The following is an 18,929-nucleotide window of genomic DNA, read 5'->3' on the forward strand; positions in this document are numbered from 1 at the left end:
TATTTTGATTTTTTATCATAATTCTTTTTAATATTTTATCTTTTTGTATAAGTATTACTTATAGCTCTAAAACATAATATATTATGTTCTTGATGCGATAAGCAGTAATTAATTGTTTATGTAAATTAGTTGTTTTTTACTCCTACAGTAACACACTAAAATATTTTTGTAGGAATTTACATTTCATTTTAGTAATTGTTTTTATTTGAGTCATAAATTTACATGAATAGCGGTAACTGTGAAGAAAGATTTAAAATAGAATAGGACTGGTATAAATAAATTAACCGTTGGATTCTTGAAATCTATTAATTCTAATTTATTAGCTAAAATAATAATAAACAGTATTTTATGATTTGTTATGAAAATAAAATGAAGGATCACGCCCAGTGGTGCGTCATTATTTATTTTGTGAGTTGTATTTTTCTATTCCTTTTCTATTCTTCTTCCTCTTTGTGCTAAGATTTTGATGGGAAGTCGAGCGAATCCAATCTCTTCAACTTGTTGGTGGTGGATCTATAACTTAAATTATTGGCGATAACATTTGAATTGTTTTAGCAGTCCCCCATAATTACCATCTTCTCAGATAGGTCTCAGTGTGGTATTGTAGATTCTATGCTTCTTTTCATAAGTTTTTGTTCATTTATCAATGAACACACTATTGACTACTATTAACTATTTATCCTCTATGTCGTCAGTCACTCCTGAAGCAAGTGCAGTTGGTCTGAAGATGTTGGGTAGTCGATGTAGGTTCACAGTGGGTAGCCAGAATTAATAACAGGATGGTGCGAGCTGTACAGTAGGTACAGGGTAGGTCCAAATACACTTCCTTGCGGACTTCAAATCTAATTGGGAGTAGGGAGTAGGAACAATAGACATATTGTATGATAACCACATTTTCATATTTGTGATCAGACCTTATCAATGACCTAAGAAACTTCCAAAAAGGTAGCAGTTACTACGATCCTATGAACAGTTCCGCATTGCCTGTTGAGCTCTAAAACTGAACTGGTAATCTGGAATTAGCTTCTTCTTGCATAGAGTATCCTCAGTCTACTCCACAGAACCCTCTCCAATACCTTGGAAAACAAACGCTGAAAGCTAATGGACCGACATAACGTCACATTAGTTGGGTCTCTCGGTTTTGGAATCATAATTGTTTGTAATACCTAGCAGTATTATAAAGACAATTATTATTTGCATTTGATCACAAGAATAAATTAGCCATACATAGTAAGTGATAAACCCTAGTAATTCATTTCTGTAAAATTCGAATGAAAAAATTCTCACACAAGTTTCTCATATTTTTGCCTTCAATAATTTTTTAAAAACGCGTAAAATCTTACACTATTCCTCAACATAATTTTTTTTATTAATCACTTTAATTTTCAAAATAATAGATTGCAGACAAGAATTATTAATTACAGACAGAAAAACTTAAAGCACTTATTTCCTATGGCATTCGTTGAAGGTCAAAGTTAATTTTGTAAATAAAATCATGCAACGTAGTAGACGATTATCACAACAGTAATACTTTAGATATTTTCAAAACATAACATAAATATTAACCATGAAAAAACATTGCACATTTTTGCCATTGTTTCGTGAAATTCCTTTTATTCTAATGTATTGGGTAAATTAACGGAAAGTTACAACATAATAAACATATATAAGTGATATTGTTTTTAGTTCATGTGTAATCATGAAACGTTTAACATTAAGTTTAATTTGGTTATTAAACCTAACCTTTTTACTACAAATTAATACAGCGACAACGAGTAATCTAACTGAAGACGTAACGTTTCGCTTATTTACAGTGTAAGTTTTTTTTAATATATACATCGATACCTTTCTATTTTTTATGTATTTTAGTAACAATAAATATGATTGGCGTAACCTTGGTTTCGATGTAAAAAATCTTACCTCGTCTGGATTTGATTTCAACAAAGACACAAAAATAATCACCCACGGTTTTTTAAACAATGGAAGTGGATTCTCTTGCATTGCTTTAAGAGATGCGTTTCTAAAACACTACGACTTAAACGTCATAATCATTGATTACAAGAATATCGCTAATGATATCTTCTCACTACCTCAATCGAAAATCAATGAAGTTGGGGGTTATGTGGCGAAGTTCTTAAATTTTTTGTTTGATAGTAAATATAATGGAACCAAAATTCATTTGTTAGGACATAGTTTGGGTGGTCATGTAATGGGATATGCTGCGTCACATGCTAAAAACGGAACGGTTGGGAGAGTTTCAGGTTAGTTTCAACTTATTTTAGTAAAAATATTAATATTTTTAGCGAACACTAATTTTGTTACAGGTTTAGATCCTGCATTAACCATGTTAATCACAGATGGTCTTAATTCTAATGTAGCCGAATTTGTAGACGTCATTCACACTTGTAAGGGTATTTTTGGTGCAAAACAATCACTTGGTACGGTTGATTTTTGGCCCAATGGTGGTATCGGTAAAAATCAACCAAGTTGTAGCGGATTGGGGAGTATAATTTGTAGTCATTATGAAGCTGTTCGGTACATGTCAAGAAGTATTAATGATACTCAAAGATATCCGGCCCATCGTTGTGATTCTTACACCGATTTTAAGTACAGAAAATGCGAAAATAATGACGTACAATATATGGGTATAGCAACCAATTATTCTGCAAAGGGTAATTATTACTTGTGTACTCAAAATGAATCAGATTATTTGAATTAAATAAATTAAAAACCAATTTTATGTAGTTTTAATGAACGTTAAACTAAGGAATGTTTGTGTTTAAATCTGATAATATGAGTATGTGGCTTAGGTAATAACATTTCTATTACGTTTGCGATCGTTTGCGATAATGAGTTTCTGTTCTAATGGTTTTGTAGTATATCTGAAACACTAGAAAGCATTTCCAGTTGGTAAATTTATTTTTATTTTTGGGGTCGTGTTCATTTTTACGTATCCCCGAATTCACAATTCTACATCATCGTTTGTGCGTATCGCCGAGTGTACTCGGCAATAAAACTACAAAATGCACGCGGTGTTTTTAGCGAAATAAAGGACAAAGAACACTGAAAATGAACAATATACCAAAGATAAATGGAATTTTTTTCAAGACTTCCCCAGTTTAGAATATTTACGACTATCATATTTTCATGAACGTGTTCAAGGTTGTTTTTATCAAATTAATTGTTTAACTAAAGAATTAGTCCCACAAAATTTAGGTTATCTATAACCTCGTCTACAATGTTGCTGAATAAATTTATTTGTATTACCCCGCACATTAATGATCATTAATTATTCCAAAGGAAACATTCAAGAAACATATAGTAACTGGGAAAGTTTGTGGTCGTAATTACAGTTCCAACAATCAAAAGTTTTGAAGTTGCGTGTACTAATTGCTGTCGAAACGCCATTATCAGTAGAATTAGCGTGAAAGTTAAACCAACTATCATTTGCTATGATTTATTCCTTTTTGTCGATTACATTAAATAAGTTAAAGATATCAAATTTATTTTGTTCATAAAAAAATGTTGTTAAAAATTAGAAAGCACTACAAAAAGATTGACTTTTTTAATATTCACATATTCATCATGCATGATTTACTTTTAACGGATGGATCCTGTCAGAATTTTTACATATTCGTTACTGGAAACTGGTTAAAAGTTCTAGTAGGTGAATAATTATGTAACCACGCGAATAAAAATTTTAATTTCAAATTAAATTTAACTAAGGAGAAATTTTAAACTTGAAACCGTTTCACAAATTTCAATTTTCAGTTCTCCAATGACGAGAATTAATTTATTTTCGTTAAACAAAAAATTAATTGAACCATGATTGGAAATTTCAGACTTTCAGGAGAATACTATACGCTTTCAGGATTTAGGATTAAGTTATCTGAACGTACAGGCAAATATAGACCTACAGAAGAAGTGATTAATTAATTTATAACTCGCTAGGGTAACCCAAAATTACTTCTCCCCATTTCGCCCACATCTTCTTTTGTTCTCTAACCTGAAATAAGTTTTTATGTTCTCACATTTCAAGGTAACAGAAGGTGAATTGTCTCACATCTTCCCCTCAGTATGGAGAGGGATTTCTAAACGGAAAAAGAAAAACATTTTTAAACATTCCAAAACCTTTTAATGCTTAAAAAGTCGAGTTTAAAAGAGAGAACGAGGAGAACAAAGAGAATGGTGTAAATTACTCAGTTATGATGAATACTTAATGTGTCGAATGAATTGCAATTATTTAATAGGCAGCATCCACTACTTATGGAGTACATGGATTTTCGAAAGATCAATACGCATATTCACCTCATTTCTAATCGCTGTATAGGTTGATGTTCATTTTGACGTGCACTAGTAGCTAACATGAGTAATGAAGATAAATTTATTACCATTAGTAGTTTGTTGGCAGATGAAGAAGGAAATAGAAATAAGCTGAAACGGAAAGCAATATAAAAATCTTTCAATCGTCTCATACTAAATTTAAAACTCTCGTCTATGTAGACGCAACTCGTAATTCACTCAGTCTACTCTCAGTGTTCGGCTAATGAGAGATTCGGACGTGTTGGAGCTGGGTGGATTTTGGAACAATGTCTTGTCATTGATGTCATTTGCATCAAACAAGAAAAGACAATTATTAGCCTTGAAGTGTGAATTTAATATTATTTATTACAAAAGCTCCAAAACCTAAAATTTGTCAATTAGCAAAGTGGTTTAATCTACCAGAATCAGCTATCCAAAGCATTATCCAGAGAATTTAAAGACAATGATAGAAGAAGGTGAGTTGGATTGTATTTCAGCCAAATAATATTCAACGTAGATTAAGCTGATCTGTTCTGGAAGAAGATACCTAAAAAACGTACAGAGAAAACCTTTTCAGGTTTTAAAGCCGCCAAACAATAATTAAATGTGAAGGTTGTAAGTATATCGACAATATATCACGTTTATTGAAGGTATAATTGATCACAGAAAATATATCGACATTAGATCACGTTTATTGAAGGTGCTTGTTCACAGGAAATATATCGACATTTTTCGCGATAGTTTACTACCAGGTGTACGTCGTGCTGGCTTCAAAAGAAACTGGAATTTCCCGCACAACAGCGATTCGAAGCATATAGCCACAAATGTGAAAAATTGTTACTCTGGAATGTTCCGAACTAGCTAATGTTTTGAAACGTCCAACCTAATGAAGCAACGAAATATTAGTACCGACAGTATTTAAGCACAACTTTATATCAACACTTTTGTGTGGTACATTTTTGTTTAAATATATTTTTTTAAATAACATCTTTTGATAGTGTTTACTTTCTATTTCTCTTTATCTAACAGCGTTTCCTTTTCTTTATTTTGTTTTAACGATTTTGTATACGATACTGTTTAAACTCATATTACATAACATTTTATTTAACATCTTTTTGCTATTTTATTGTTTTCTTTCGTGTCTGATCCCAAATCGAACATAATATTTATGTATTTATATTTAAAATTGGACCCACACTTGCGCAAATTCAACTTACAGGGCTGTCGCTATCGCCCTGTGTTGATTCGCGCGTTGAGTTAAATTCGAATATATTCGCTATAACATCATTTATTGTCAAATATAGCGGAGGTTTAAAAAAATAAGCGCTAAATTAAATTCGAATATTTTTTACTAACAATAATTCAATATAAGAATAACACAACCAAATCTGTATCTGTTACCATTTCCAAGTTCTCAATGGTGGACTTATTATGCAAGGCCCAGTATATTTACTTACACCTACAAATACCACATAATCCGTCTTCTAATGTTTAAACCAAAGTTATTTTCTTATTTTGCTCATTAATCTCCTCATTAAACAGATGTAAATTAACTTTCGTTTAAGCAATTCATCGTACAAACGAAAAATTTCTTACATTAATTTATCTCATGAAGTTCAATGACCAAAGGTTTAAGTTATTTAGAATGAGATATCCACTACATCAAGTTATGATGAGTTTGAATAGTGGGACCAGAACAATACTTGTTCCGAGTTATGTCATTAAATCCTGAAATTGAACCGTGGTTAATTTGATGAGGTGACCTAGAAACTAATCACGTTATTGCTTATTTCGATGGATACTTAAGTTTTAAGTGTTAAATCGGTTTAAGGAAAGTAATGAAAACTTAAGAAAGAAGGTTGAATGTCCAACTGCAACCTCTCTCCTTAAATTATTTATAGTACACGCGATTGGAACCATAAAAGTCGTTTGATATCTAAGAAAACAAATCGAAGTTTCGAGACGAAGTTCCAAGTTTCGAGAACTTTATGGGCACTAAAAAAACAACTGCCCAATTGATGCACACATATTTTATTTTTTAATTTAAATTGAAAAATATTGAGCATAAAAATTTTATTTCATAGTGAAGTGATAATAATTATTATTAATATCAAATAGGTTTTAATGAATAAATTTTTCATTTTAAAAGAAAAAGTTGTTGGTTTAATTTAAAAAGTCAATCCTTATTTCTTTATTCTTTCCTTAAATGGCCAACAAATTTTCAGTCAAGGACCATATCTTTTAAAATTAACCACCCCATAAACTGCTTAATGTTTACGGTTACTATCCAGACCACGTAAGATATCAAATTACCGAAGAATCCCCAGTACATTCTTAAGATATATTACTTTAATTTCAAAAGTTAATTACCTCGTAGAATAAATAATGATCATAAATCGTAAATTTTAAATGGAATTAATTTAAATTTATATCAGTATTGAATTTTGATATTTGAATTATGGAAATACAATAATTAGCTTTATATTAATTCTCTTCTTGTAGCAATTAATTTCAGTGGCATATCGTCACGTCACAGGCAGCCATTCAATTTTAATGTTCTAAACCCGCAATTTGCTTCCGACAACAAATCAAATACAATTCGAAATTAGTTAGATTATTCCCGTCAGTTATTATTAAGTCAAACTATTATAATACTATGATAAGCTTTTAAGGTCTCTTGTTACTAATAATGCGGTTTGACGTAGACAAGATTTCTTTTATGATACTGTTACGTTTACGATATAACTTTCTAGAATGTTTACAACAAAAACTATATAAACTAACATTTTAGTAATTAGCAGTAAAAAGTTTCTCTTCGCATGATATAATATTTACAAAAAAGAGTTGTAAATGAACAGACAGCATGATTAAAAATCAATAGTGTTGAAATTGCACTCTACTGAAAACATTAATGAATCTCTTTGTTTGCCACGAATTCAGCGGGTTTTGTTTTCAACAATACCACACAGAGATAGTCGGCGAAACAAAGGATCGTCACATAAACGGTTAATTAAGTTAGGTTAATTTATTTAATAGGACCATTTAAGATACAGATAATTTTAATAATCGTTACAAACAGTAATTATGTAAACTATAATGTATTAAGAATTGCTAACTCATGTATTCCTAATTCAAACTCCTACATGGTTTGTGAGCGCTCAGATTACTGTTAAATTGGATTGGCAATTTGACAAAGTGTCGGGTCATAAGCTTGGGAATAAAATTGGAAAATTGGCAGTATTTCATTTAATGAAATAGGAACTGTAGCGACGTATTGATACACCCCGTACATAAAACACGTTTATGAAATCATGAAATCATGTAAATAGAAACAAGTTACAATTCGCTTGAATTGCGTTTACAGGAAAACTCTATCAGAATGTGTCTATATCGATAGTCATATATTTTGCTATGGCAAAGGGGACGATCGTTGAATATCCTTACAATGTGTCGCAAAGAAATGTGATTTCGGTTATATATCCGGAAAAATTTATTTGTAGCGAGTATTTTTCACAAGCTTCTCGTAAAGTTTAGTAAACAAACACAAAATAGTATTTTAAAAATTGCTATCAGAAAAAATATGAGTATTAAGTAGTACAACGCAGCTGTTACCTGTTTTATACAGAACACGTTGCTTTCATAGTTTGAAAGAAAAACACTTCAAAAATTTATAATCTAATATAACCGAACAACGTGAATTAACATTCGTTTCTCATTAACAAAATGGCTTTTATAAATGTAAATACGAAAATTGCACCAACAACTTCAAAAATATGGCACACAAAAATTTCAGAAATGAGATTGGACCCATTCAAAATAATGAATATAAGCGGTTCACTCTCGAGATTATCCTATAACACCTAGTGGTCGATATTTGTACGTGAGCAAGCAATTCTTGGCGGCTTAAAACATTCTGTCGAAATCATTTACAACCTGATGATTTATTTTTCAACCAACCAGTTAAATTTTTGTTAATCCTTTTTTTTAAGCAAGAACAATATTTCTCGTTGTAATGCGTAAAATTCTCTCATCATAAAATCACTCGTAGCCGTAAAAAGTGGCATGAATTTACATTTCAAATTAGAAGCTTTAATTTGAAAGCTGCCATCCAGTGAATTATTCATTTTCATTTGTCGTTTGAACAAAAAACGCGAAACCTGATTCTTTGACATTCTAAACTGATATTCGATATCTAATAATGGAACTGTTGTTATAATTAAATATATAAAATCATTTTAATAAATACACAGCAAGATTACAAATTAAGTTATATGTAATTCATTATAGTATGTTTAATCGGCAATATGTGTAACAAAAAAAATTGTGTCCAATGTGCTTTATGAAGAGTAAGCTTAAAACCAGCAAGTGGTTATCCCCAGTGTGGCATATTTTTCTCCTGTTTCGTTATAAAATACCAAAATAAAAAATTATTAAAAATGATCAACCGTACAAAACAATCAAACTAACACAATATCAACTTTTCAGTAAATTTTTTTTGTAATATTAACAATTTGTACATGATCCACTTCAGATTGTTGGAAACATATTGCTTTGCTTAACAAACTTTTATTTCAATTTTATTGAACTCGTTGTTTTGGAATAAAAATTCGAATTATTAAAAATCTATTTGCAGCCCACTGGTTAAATTCAAATCTGCTGGAAGAACATAAAAGTTATATAAAATAGTTTGTAAAAACGCGAATGAAAGGATTGAAAATTTAATTGTGGATCTTTTAGTGTATGGTTTTCAATACCTACGTCGTCCTAGAGACGTGTATTCTTAATGTTATGTCATGTGTGGGCTCCAAGGTATCGTTGAAAATAATGAGAGCATTACGTAAAGCTCCTACTAACAAGCCACCTGAGTCTTGATAAAATGGACAAATATCTTGTACTATCAACGTGGTTTTCCTTCAAATTTGGACATACGTAAATTTTCTAATAAAATAAGCAACTAAAGAGAAAACACAAATTTCATATAATTAAAATTTTTATTTTAGAAAATTTCACTTAAAAAAATCATTGTTTGGAAAGGTAAACAGCCAAAAGTTTCTTTATAACGTAAACTCTTAATTAAACTTTAAACGACCAATGGCAATTCCAAAGTTGATTCAACCTTTAACGTTAAGCTTCACACGTACTTCAAAGAGAAAGCCTTATTTCACATTCACCTTTTTTTAAGTTCTCCCTCACTCTGTATTCTTTCATAATAACAGTTTTATACTTTGTTAAATAAATATTTAATTTTTTATTCGGAGAAGTAATGTATTTTCGGAGGAGGTTGGAGATATTTTTATCTAAAATAGATTTATTTTACTGTCAATATAATATTAAGATTCAACGGGGCATAAATCTGTGGCGTGAGTGATTGAATTTTCCATGCTTATTTTCGCGTACATAACACGATGATTCGACTCTTCGCTTGATATAACCCAAACACTACGAATTCAATCCATCAAATCCTCCACATAGTCACTGGATCTCGGAGTGTTCGTATTCTTGGTCTACCAAGAAGCCAGAAATTGTGTTTATTTGTGAACTGAATTTTGATGTCAGCAATCGAAACTGTTTCTTTACTCATGAATATTTAATTGAGCACTCACAAAGTCAGCTGAAATTAGCATTCATACTGTTTTGTTTGTTTCACCGCCGGCAAATGTCACCCTTTATTTGAACAATTTATTATTAAGTTTTTGAATCGTAAAAATTGTTTTCATCATTTCAACGCATATTGTGGGAAAAGGAAATTGTTAGATAAGAAGTATCTTTGTACGTCTTCGGCAATCCGATATTCAATAAAACTTGAGAAGTTTTAACTAAGTTGCAGGACTCGTTTAACGGTTACAGTGTTTTGCGTTGAAACTTTAACTGAAATGGGGCAGGATTTACATTTTAGTGCTTTCAGGAAAGGCGGGGATTTGTATCAATTGAGCCTATAACATCTACATATAATGCATAAATTAATACAATTTTTAGTGACTTATTATTATAATAATAGGATACTCTCAATAGCGATGTAATTTACTAAACTAAATCCTTATGCAAACGCTTTTGCTTATAAGCAATTATAAATGAGGAATTTCAGCATCAAGATGGTGATTAGTAAAGTTTATAAGACGGCACCGCAACACCGTTTGAGTTTAATTCAGTTATTAATCTAGTTGCAATAACTACCACATGGTTAGAAATGTCTTGAATTCAGGAGGTTTATAATTATGTAAATAGTTTGTAACTCTTAAATTACTACTGATAAATCATAATAATTCAAAAGAGTATAAATCTTCTTTTTGAATGGATATCTCCGTAGACACTTCAAGTCAAGTCCTGCGTTCATAACGCGATGATTCATACTCTTTATGCATAGCTGTTAAAAAAGAGGCAATCTGCAGTATCAATCTTGTCGTTAACGACAGATATTCAATTGCACAAGACTGAAAGAATAAGAGTTATGATGTATTATTGAGCATTTTGACATATTATCAATCACTGTTTCAATTTGATTTTGCCCTCCAGGAATTCTACCCGTAATATCTCATTATGTACAGAAGTTTCCTACACATTATATTGATTAAATGTAGTAATTTAACCACTAGAACATATTTACTCAATGTAATTATCTACGATTTAGTGACATAGTCTCGGTGGGTCATCAAACAACACATATACACACCTACATCAATTCAAACCCAGGAACAATGCTCAAGAGATTATTGTAGTTGATGATTGGTTGTGTACTGTCACCGGAATTAGTAGTAAATTGCAATTCTCGCCATATTTGCTATCAAAAAGATAAAATCAAAGAAGTTAAATCGGGCAATAATTTCAATTTCGATATGAAGCTTTAATAAATCCCAGGAGATACTTCATAAAATGGCTACGAAAAACGCATACAAAGTAATCAAACGAAAAATTGCGAAGCGCATATATTGCATCCAATCGCGAATTCTCCGGAAACAAAAAAAAAACCTATGTCGGATAAAAAAATCCGTTTTTTTTTTCATTAATAATCAAACATGATACGTAATATCAAAATAAAAGATTAAAAGCACTTTCGTATATTACTAAAGCAGGCCACCCAACTTTACGATACGGATCTGAGCATTATAGTCGTCAACCGGACCTTTTTGCTCGTAAAGTGTAGAGGTTTAAATCCTTATTGGCTCAAGACATCTTTTCTTTATGAACTCAAAGTGTTAAGTTAAAAGCTACTACACTCTACATTTATTCAACTTGTGCTACTTTCTCAGTAACCAATTCACATTGTTGCGTATCAACACGATAACATAGCAACAAGTAAAATAACATGTATAGAAATTCCCTAGATATACACGATTTCCTTAACCATAACGAAATTACTGCATCAAAATAGTTACATTCACCACCAGTCCAGTAATCAACTAGTTGTCGCCCCTGCATTACTTGACCCATTTAATTAAACGTTTAACGTAATTATGCCGTGTACACAAGAGAATAACGTTTTAAGTTAAACGAGGTAAATGGGGAAGATGCAATAGCGTTACGAAAACAGTTCAAACAACTAAGATGTTTGCTGGTAAATAAAATTTGTAATAAAAATCTTTATAAAAAATGACTAACAAACATATATCGCAAGATTTCATAACAAACTCCAATTAAAATATAAATAGTACCATTAGAGTACGTTTTGAAACTGTAGCAGAATGGAAGATTTCAGGATTCCACTTTAGCCGGAAGGTAGGTTGTGTTGTAGTTTTTATTACAGTAATCAGTACAATGGACGACTAGCCTCGGTGCAACTTCCTTTTTAATTAAATTACGTGCCATTTCATTTCGAGATTTCCTTAGGAAAAGTTTTCTTACAGAGAGCTTTGTTCTCGTTTAATGCTAACAACAACGTCCATATAAATGAAATTAAAGCAAACCCGTAGTCACAGGTTTGATATCAAGTCGTAACGATTTTTAACATCAACGTTAAGTATGCGCATTCGCTGTTACGATCCATTAGTATGGTTAGTAAATGTGCCAAATGTGGTAATATGCCTGAAAGCCGGAAAACAATACAATTGCGGTCTCTCATTAGTTATACGGTGTACAACCACAGCTTTGATTAATGTTGGTGAATCCGGTCTTTAGATGACATATTAATGAACACGTAATAGTAATGTAAAGCATTTCATTTCAAATTAAAAATTGAAAAATATTTTATATTTTTATAGTAATTTTATAAACATTAATAAAGGTTTAAATTCTAAATCCGTTTTGGAAATATTTGAAGAAATTCTATCGATTGCAGAAGTTTGGACATGTTCTGTACAGATATACCACAAGATTTTCTTAAACTCTCTGTGCATGAAAACACCGTACATAGCAAGTTACCTAAATCTAAGAACTACAGTGTAAATTTTGTCCTAACACACTTTTTTTGAAGTGAAGCCAAAACTTGTTTCAATACATCTTAAACGATCAATCAAGATTTTGAAGATTTCATTATTTATGCAAAAAGTATTAACATTTATAATAAGGTTAATCAAAAGACGCAAAACATTCTAAATAAAATATCATAGTAAATATATGTATCATTTAACAATATCAATCTATTCTTTTTGTTCTTAAGTAAGATTAAGTAGTTAGCAATTACAATTTCAAAGGTGTTATTAAGAAAGGTTCTCTTCATAGAAACTATTAACAAGTTCTATCTAAATGATTAATGTGTTCCGGCTACAACTTGCTCCTTTAGTAATATTGTGTCATGGACAGTTATAACATTTCTGAGTTCACTCGTAATATTGTCATTATTCTACCTTAAGTTCAAAACTTACTTTCAGTGGAGTTGAATAAAAGACAAAATGCAATTTACTCGAAACTTTTAGAAAATTTAAAACAGTTACAGCGAATTATTAACTTAAGAATTTAACCATTTAAAACTTACGACTTAGCGTTATCTCTGACCTAAATAAATCGAGCAAGAATAAGATCTCAACGAAACTTAGACAGCAACTAGATCGACACCATAAAAATCACTCTCGAGTAACCGTAAAACCGAAAAGGGAAAAGTTTGTCGACATCTCAATGTGTATCAGACGTGGATCTCGGTGCGGACAAAAGTTGCTTGCCCTTTTCCAAGGGACTTGAAGTTTTTCGCGTCAGCCGTCGACAATGGAAGGCGCACAGAAATGGAACCCTATTCAAAAAACCAAGTCATTGTGTTGTAAACAAAACATTGAATCCCGCCTATACACCTCAGATATTTTTTTTATTAAAGAACTTCTAGAGCGACCCGTAGAGAGAAACAGGCACAATACCCTCAAGTGGAAAATATACTTGGACATGGTAACGTTACAACCTATATATATTTTCAGCTAAACAGCTGAAAGGGTTTCACGTTTTTTATCTGTCATTGAAAAGGGCGTAATATGAAACATAACGAAAATGGGCTGGTAAATCTCCGAATGGGTATTTTTATGATAAACTTTATGTTTGAAGATAAAATCTTACTTTTAAGAGATATATGTTGCAATTTTACGTATGTTGAAAGCTTCTACATTTCAACATTAGTAACTAAAGCTTTTTATTGGATTTCGTTTAAAATGGGAAATACGAACTAAACTTTGTTGAAAATACTAGGTATGTAAATTGTACATAAAAGTTTAAAAGTTTTAATGAATTTTTAATTTTATGTAACACCTCCCATATCCAATTAATTTTTATTCTGGTATCTGTCAAAGTTATTCATACATTTTTCGCATATCAATGACCTATATAATGAGGAAAAGTCATAAACAAAAAGTAGGTCGGAGATTTTAATATTTACAAAAATTATTTATTTTAGTAGTCATTTTAAAATAATACATTTACTACTGTTTATTTCTCAAACGAAATGTAATACGGTTACTGCCACCATACCTCTGAAACGATTCTTCTGAAGGAGATAAATGATCCATAAATATTCCAACAGGAAGCTATTTGCATTGAAGCGCCTTCGCGAGAACGCCGCGAAATGCAATATTCATCCACCAACGAAAATTGAATGCATGAAATAATATTTCATTTCCAATTCACCACGTGAAGTTTTCCAGGCGCTTTTCGTAGTGAATGTGTAGATACGAAAAAAAGGTGTATATACAAAGAAAACTAACATTTTATGTGTATGTAAGCGCGATTTTTGGTTCTTAAACATACTTCTTACTCATTAACATAAGAAATTCTTACCTTTTAATGAAGATCTAGTTGTTTTCAAAATAGAAACTAATTTAAATTCGTTATTTTAAGAATATAAGAATGTTTGTAATTAAAAAGATCACTGCAAACACAATGTTGGACCATAAATGGATAAAATATTAAATTGGATGTTGATAGAAGCAACACGTGTATAAAGCTGTTGTCGATATTACGTCGGAAACTAAAAAATTGTCGCAGCTTTCGCGGTCCAAAGTCGACGACCGATAACGTCGTCTGTTAGAACACGTCGCGAGTCGCCCCTACAACAACTAGACAAGACATGCGCCCTTCATTGAGTGCAAAAAGGGCAAAAAGAAATCAAGAAATTACTCTAACTCTGAAAAGAAAACTCATCTTACAAAGAAATTGTAATTTTATTCGAAATAACTCCCACAAAATTAACTGAAAGAAAAAACAGCATTCATGATGAGTTTGGTCAATAAGGAGGAAATTTGCCAATTACGTTGACGAACGAATTCGGGTTAAACTAAAGTGCTGTAAAATGAAAATCGATGTGCCAATGGCCTAGCAAACATAAATCTTGTCATCACCCCGTCGCCCATGACCCAATTTTTAAGGGTGAACAGCCTCCTGGGGAATGGCCATTCCAATAATTTATTACGTTTTTGTGTGAAATATTCAACCCAAGCAACACCAATCGAATAAAAATAACCATATATTTTCCACACAATGGTTATTGCCAAACGAAAAACGAATACGACCGGCATTAATTTAAAATAACTGTTCCCGATTTATTGGAAAACACGATTTCCTGCTTTAGTTTGTGTTAGAATTAAAATAAAAAACAAATTATAACAAAAAAAAATTAAAATGGAATTGGTGATTCATATATAACGTTTCTAAAAGTAATTGGTGAGGAGATAAAATAATAACTTACTACTAATAATGTATATTTATTTCGTTTATTATAATTTATAGAATCCATTAACTTAGGAAAGATGCCGTTATGAGGGTACATGCACAATTTCTTGTACACACTTAGTTAACTATTAAAACCTCCATGGTGGTTATACATTATCCACTCAACTAAATTTGTAACCGTAATTACATAATTATTTATGGAATAGAATTTTAAAGAAAATCAATAGTGATGTCGCATCATCTTTGAATTTTCATATAAACTAAGCGCAAAAATAAAGTTTGAGGGAATTTGGTGGTGGTAAAATGGGGATTATTATTATTATCAAGTTAATTGTGATTTTACAGAACTTGAGATTATAGCCACGGTTGAACTAATATACAACCTCCAATTTGAACTTTTCGATACTTCTATTGTCTTAGATCTTAGCAACAAAGATATGCTTTTGGTATCCACAGACAATGATGGTTTTAGTACACAAATAATTAATTAGGCGACAACTTAAGTCCATTATAGCTGGGCATGACGTAAAAAAGTTAAAATGGAAATCTGCGACCAAGAAGACAAAAACCTAAGCAGTCTTACGGATAAGAGGCAAAGTGCTTGTGGAGTTTTGGTCTAAGCTACGACTCCAAAATATTTTGCAATGCATGAGTGAAGTGACACTTCAAACCAGTTTATGAAGAAGTCTTATGGCACTCAAGTCTGCCATAACTGCTATACCTTTCTAAACTTATACAACATCTGTTCAAAAGAAAACACGTTCTGATACATATGGAAGATACAGTAGTCAATTTCTGAGTCCCGCTTGTTTTAATAAAGCGCAACAAATAAATTATTACTCTATAGACTGTTGAAAAATTTAGAAAAATTTTTAATTTCCGACTATCTACTATGAATTATCAGCAGTTGTTTCGCAAATGAGTTGCCTCAAGACCTATGTGCAAGAACCAAAAAGATGGCATGCGGTATCATGCAAAAATCCATCCCCGGCTCAAAGCTCTGGAATGAGGAAGCTTTAGAAATTCCCAAAAAAGTATTCCCTGTAGGCCACGCAAATGACTTTGCGGCGGTGTCCATGCACGAAATATTGCGAAATCTAAAATAAAATCAATATGGCAATTAATACAGTCCTTACCTTGGATCATAAAAACGAAAATTTGACTGCTTATGGACGATACTAATTCAATAATGTGTACTGCTGTAAGTGTGGGCGTATAGAATGCCACAGGGTAGGCGTAATTGACTTATCGTGGTTCAAAGAAGAACCGGAACTACTGCTCAGCTAGCAACTAATTTTTTGTACGATGAATTACGGTTTTATGCAGCGATATTGCATTACAATGCAGACTGGATATTTTTGAACATTTTTTGCTACTTCCCGTATAAATAAAAATTGCTTTATCTACAAGCAATAAACCGTTTCAATTGCCTTTAAATCTCTTAAGCCAGCAATAAATATCGCGTTTAGGGTCGGCACCAAAAATATCGTAGGGGTTTGGAGCCATAAAATACATTGGATCATTGTAAATATACCGGAATTTATTTGCAATGATTAACTGCAATAAGGAAATTACCATAATTAAGTTGAATAAAGAGGAAAACTGTAATAAAAGGTTTTTCCTGATGGATCATAAAAGTTTCCTTCTTTAGCACAATTTGGATTTTTCTAGTACTCGCGACTGTGATTACCGAACCGCAAACGAGGGCACTCTTAAACTTAAAAGTTCTTCTAGAGGAAAAAGTTTTATGAAAATTTTTCTCCAAGTGCTTGAAGGTGTAAATCACAAAGCGATAATAAATTTTCGTTCGAACTTTTTCGACATCTCACCACGCGTCATTTTGAAGTTTTTAATAGTTACCAGTTTGCACGAAATGAAAACTTTTAGAATAAAATTCGCGTTTTATTACAAAACTATTAAACATTTATTGTTGAGTTAATTATCTTTCCCAGTTTTATTTTTACGAGTATAGTTATTTCTAGAAAAAGATAACAAATCCATAGAAATTTCAAATAAATACCAAACATTTAAATTTTATTGGCATTTTGTTATCTACATTTTAAAATGTATTTACTTTTTTGATAAAAATTTGCTATATAAGATTTCAATAAAATTGGAAAAATGAAACAGACATTGTAACTTCTTCAAAATGAACGTAAAATTAATTTTTACATTCACAATTTTCTTAATTGCCGCATCTTGTGTTTTCACCACAAGTCGTAAGATTAAAAATTTAAATTATTTGTCCAAAAATGTATTGTGTTTTTGTTGTAGAATCTCTTGATGCCGCGTTACCTGACGGACGGGAATTATTATATCTTGGGTCCAATGGAAGCAACCAAGAATTAAATTCGAGAAAAATGCTTGGAACAGCAACATCAGTATTTAGTGTTTTTGTAAGAGCGGTTTTGTTTATTCCTAGAGTTATATTACGTATTTTAATTTTTATTCCCAGAATAATTATTTACACTATTATGTCAAAAGGACGAATTGTTAAAAATTTTGCTTTATACATTAGATATTTCGTTTTTGGAATTTTTAACTATGTACGTACCCTTATCGGTATGATTTTTGGAATATTTAGATTGTAATTAAATAATTATTTACAGGATAACTGTATTTATATTTAATATGTAATAATTATAATTCATTCAGGTATAAATTTTAATTTTACATTTTTGTAATCTATTAATCTAAATTATATGCACCCGCCTTCCCGAACAACAAGAAAAAATAATCAACAAAACTTAAAATTGGATTAAATTAAATAAATAAAATAAATTAATGGCAGATATGGTCTATTTTATTTTTGTTCTCTACGAATACTACCACAGCTTCGAAAAATGCTTTTTTTCAGTATTGATCCATTATCCATGGTTTTCCTATGTTACGTTTGGTATCAAACTAGCTATTATGTAAACGCTATTCTTAACACATAGTAAACACCACGTTAAAGTACTTTTGGTACACTGCTGATATTAAATGAAAAGTTTTTTAACTAAGGACATTTAAGTACAACAATACAAACCTCCAAACATGCGTTTAACCAGAAAAGATATCTTGTAAATATCATCAATTTATTGCTAAGAACGTCTAAACATCTATGACTTGAAATCCATACACCAACATTCAAAATGCCATTGAACAGCATCAAGTCCTCTGTTTGAAATTTTTTTTAATTTGGTTAAAATCGTCTTTTGGTCGTCATCTCTCCAACAACTGCTCCTCGGAGCAGTCCGAGGAGTAGTTCTGATACAGGAGCATCCTATAACATTGCATTTGCTGGCTGTAATTGATCAATATCTGTGAGAAGTATTACAAACGAAGCTTGTGTATCCCAATACCGATCTCACAATTTTAAGCAACCTTACTAAAGTATTCCTGAGCACACCGAGACCAAATTTTGACGCTAGGATACGCCATAGATCAAACAACCATAAATAATATCTTCTCAATGGAATACAGGTAAAGAGGTGCACCCTTTCTATTTCTCTTCATACAGCTATCTAATTGAAACCACGAATGTTCAAGGAGTTTATCATCAAGTA

At 31.3% G+C, this 18,929-nt stretch overlaps 1 protein-coding gene across 1 annotated transcript; it reads left to right on the forward strand.

The window, feature by feature from the left end:
• The first annotated feature begins 1,501 nt into the window (after positions 1-1,501).
• Positions 1,502-2,735, forward strand: LOC111427028 (pancreatic triacylglycerol lipase-like). Its single transcript, XM_023061974.2, has 3 exons — positions 1,502-1,815; positions 1,870-2,261; positions 2,325-2,735. The coding sequence occupies exons 1-3, from the start codon at positions 1,700-1,702 to the stop codon at positions 2,717-2,719; spliced, it is 903 nt and encodes a 300-aa protein (XP_022917742.2). The 5' UTR covers positions 1,502-1,699; the 3' UTR covers positions 2,720-2,735.
• Positions 2,736-18,929: the final 16,194 nt, after the last annotated feature.

The sequence above is a fragment of the Onthophagus taurus genome, chromosome 2, assembly GCF_036711975.1.
Source record: "Onthophagus taurus isolate NC chromosome 2, IU_Otau_3.0, whole genome shotgun sequence".
NCBI classification, from domain to species: domain Eukaryota; kingdom Metazoa; phylum Arthropoda; class Insecta; order Coleoptera; family Scarabaeidae; genus Onthophagus; species Onthophagus taurus.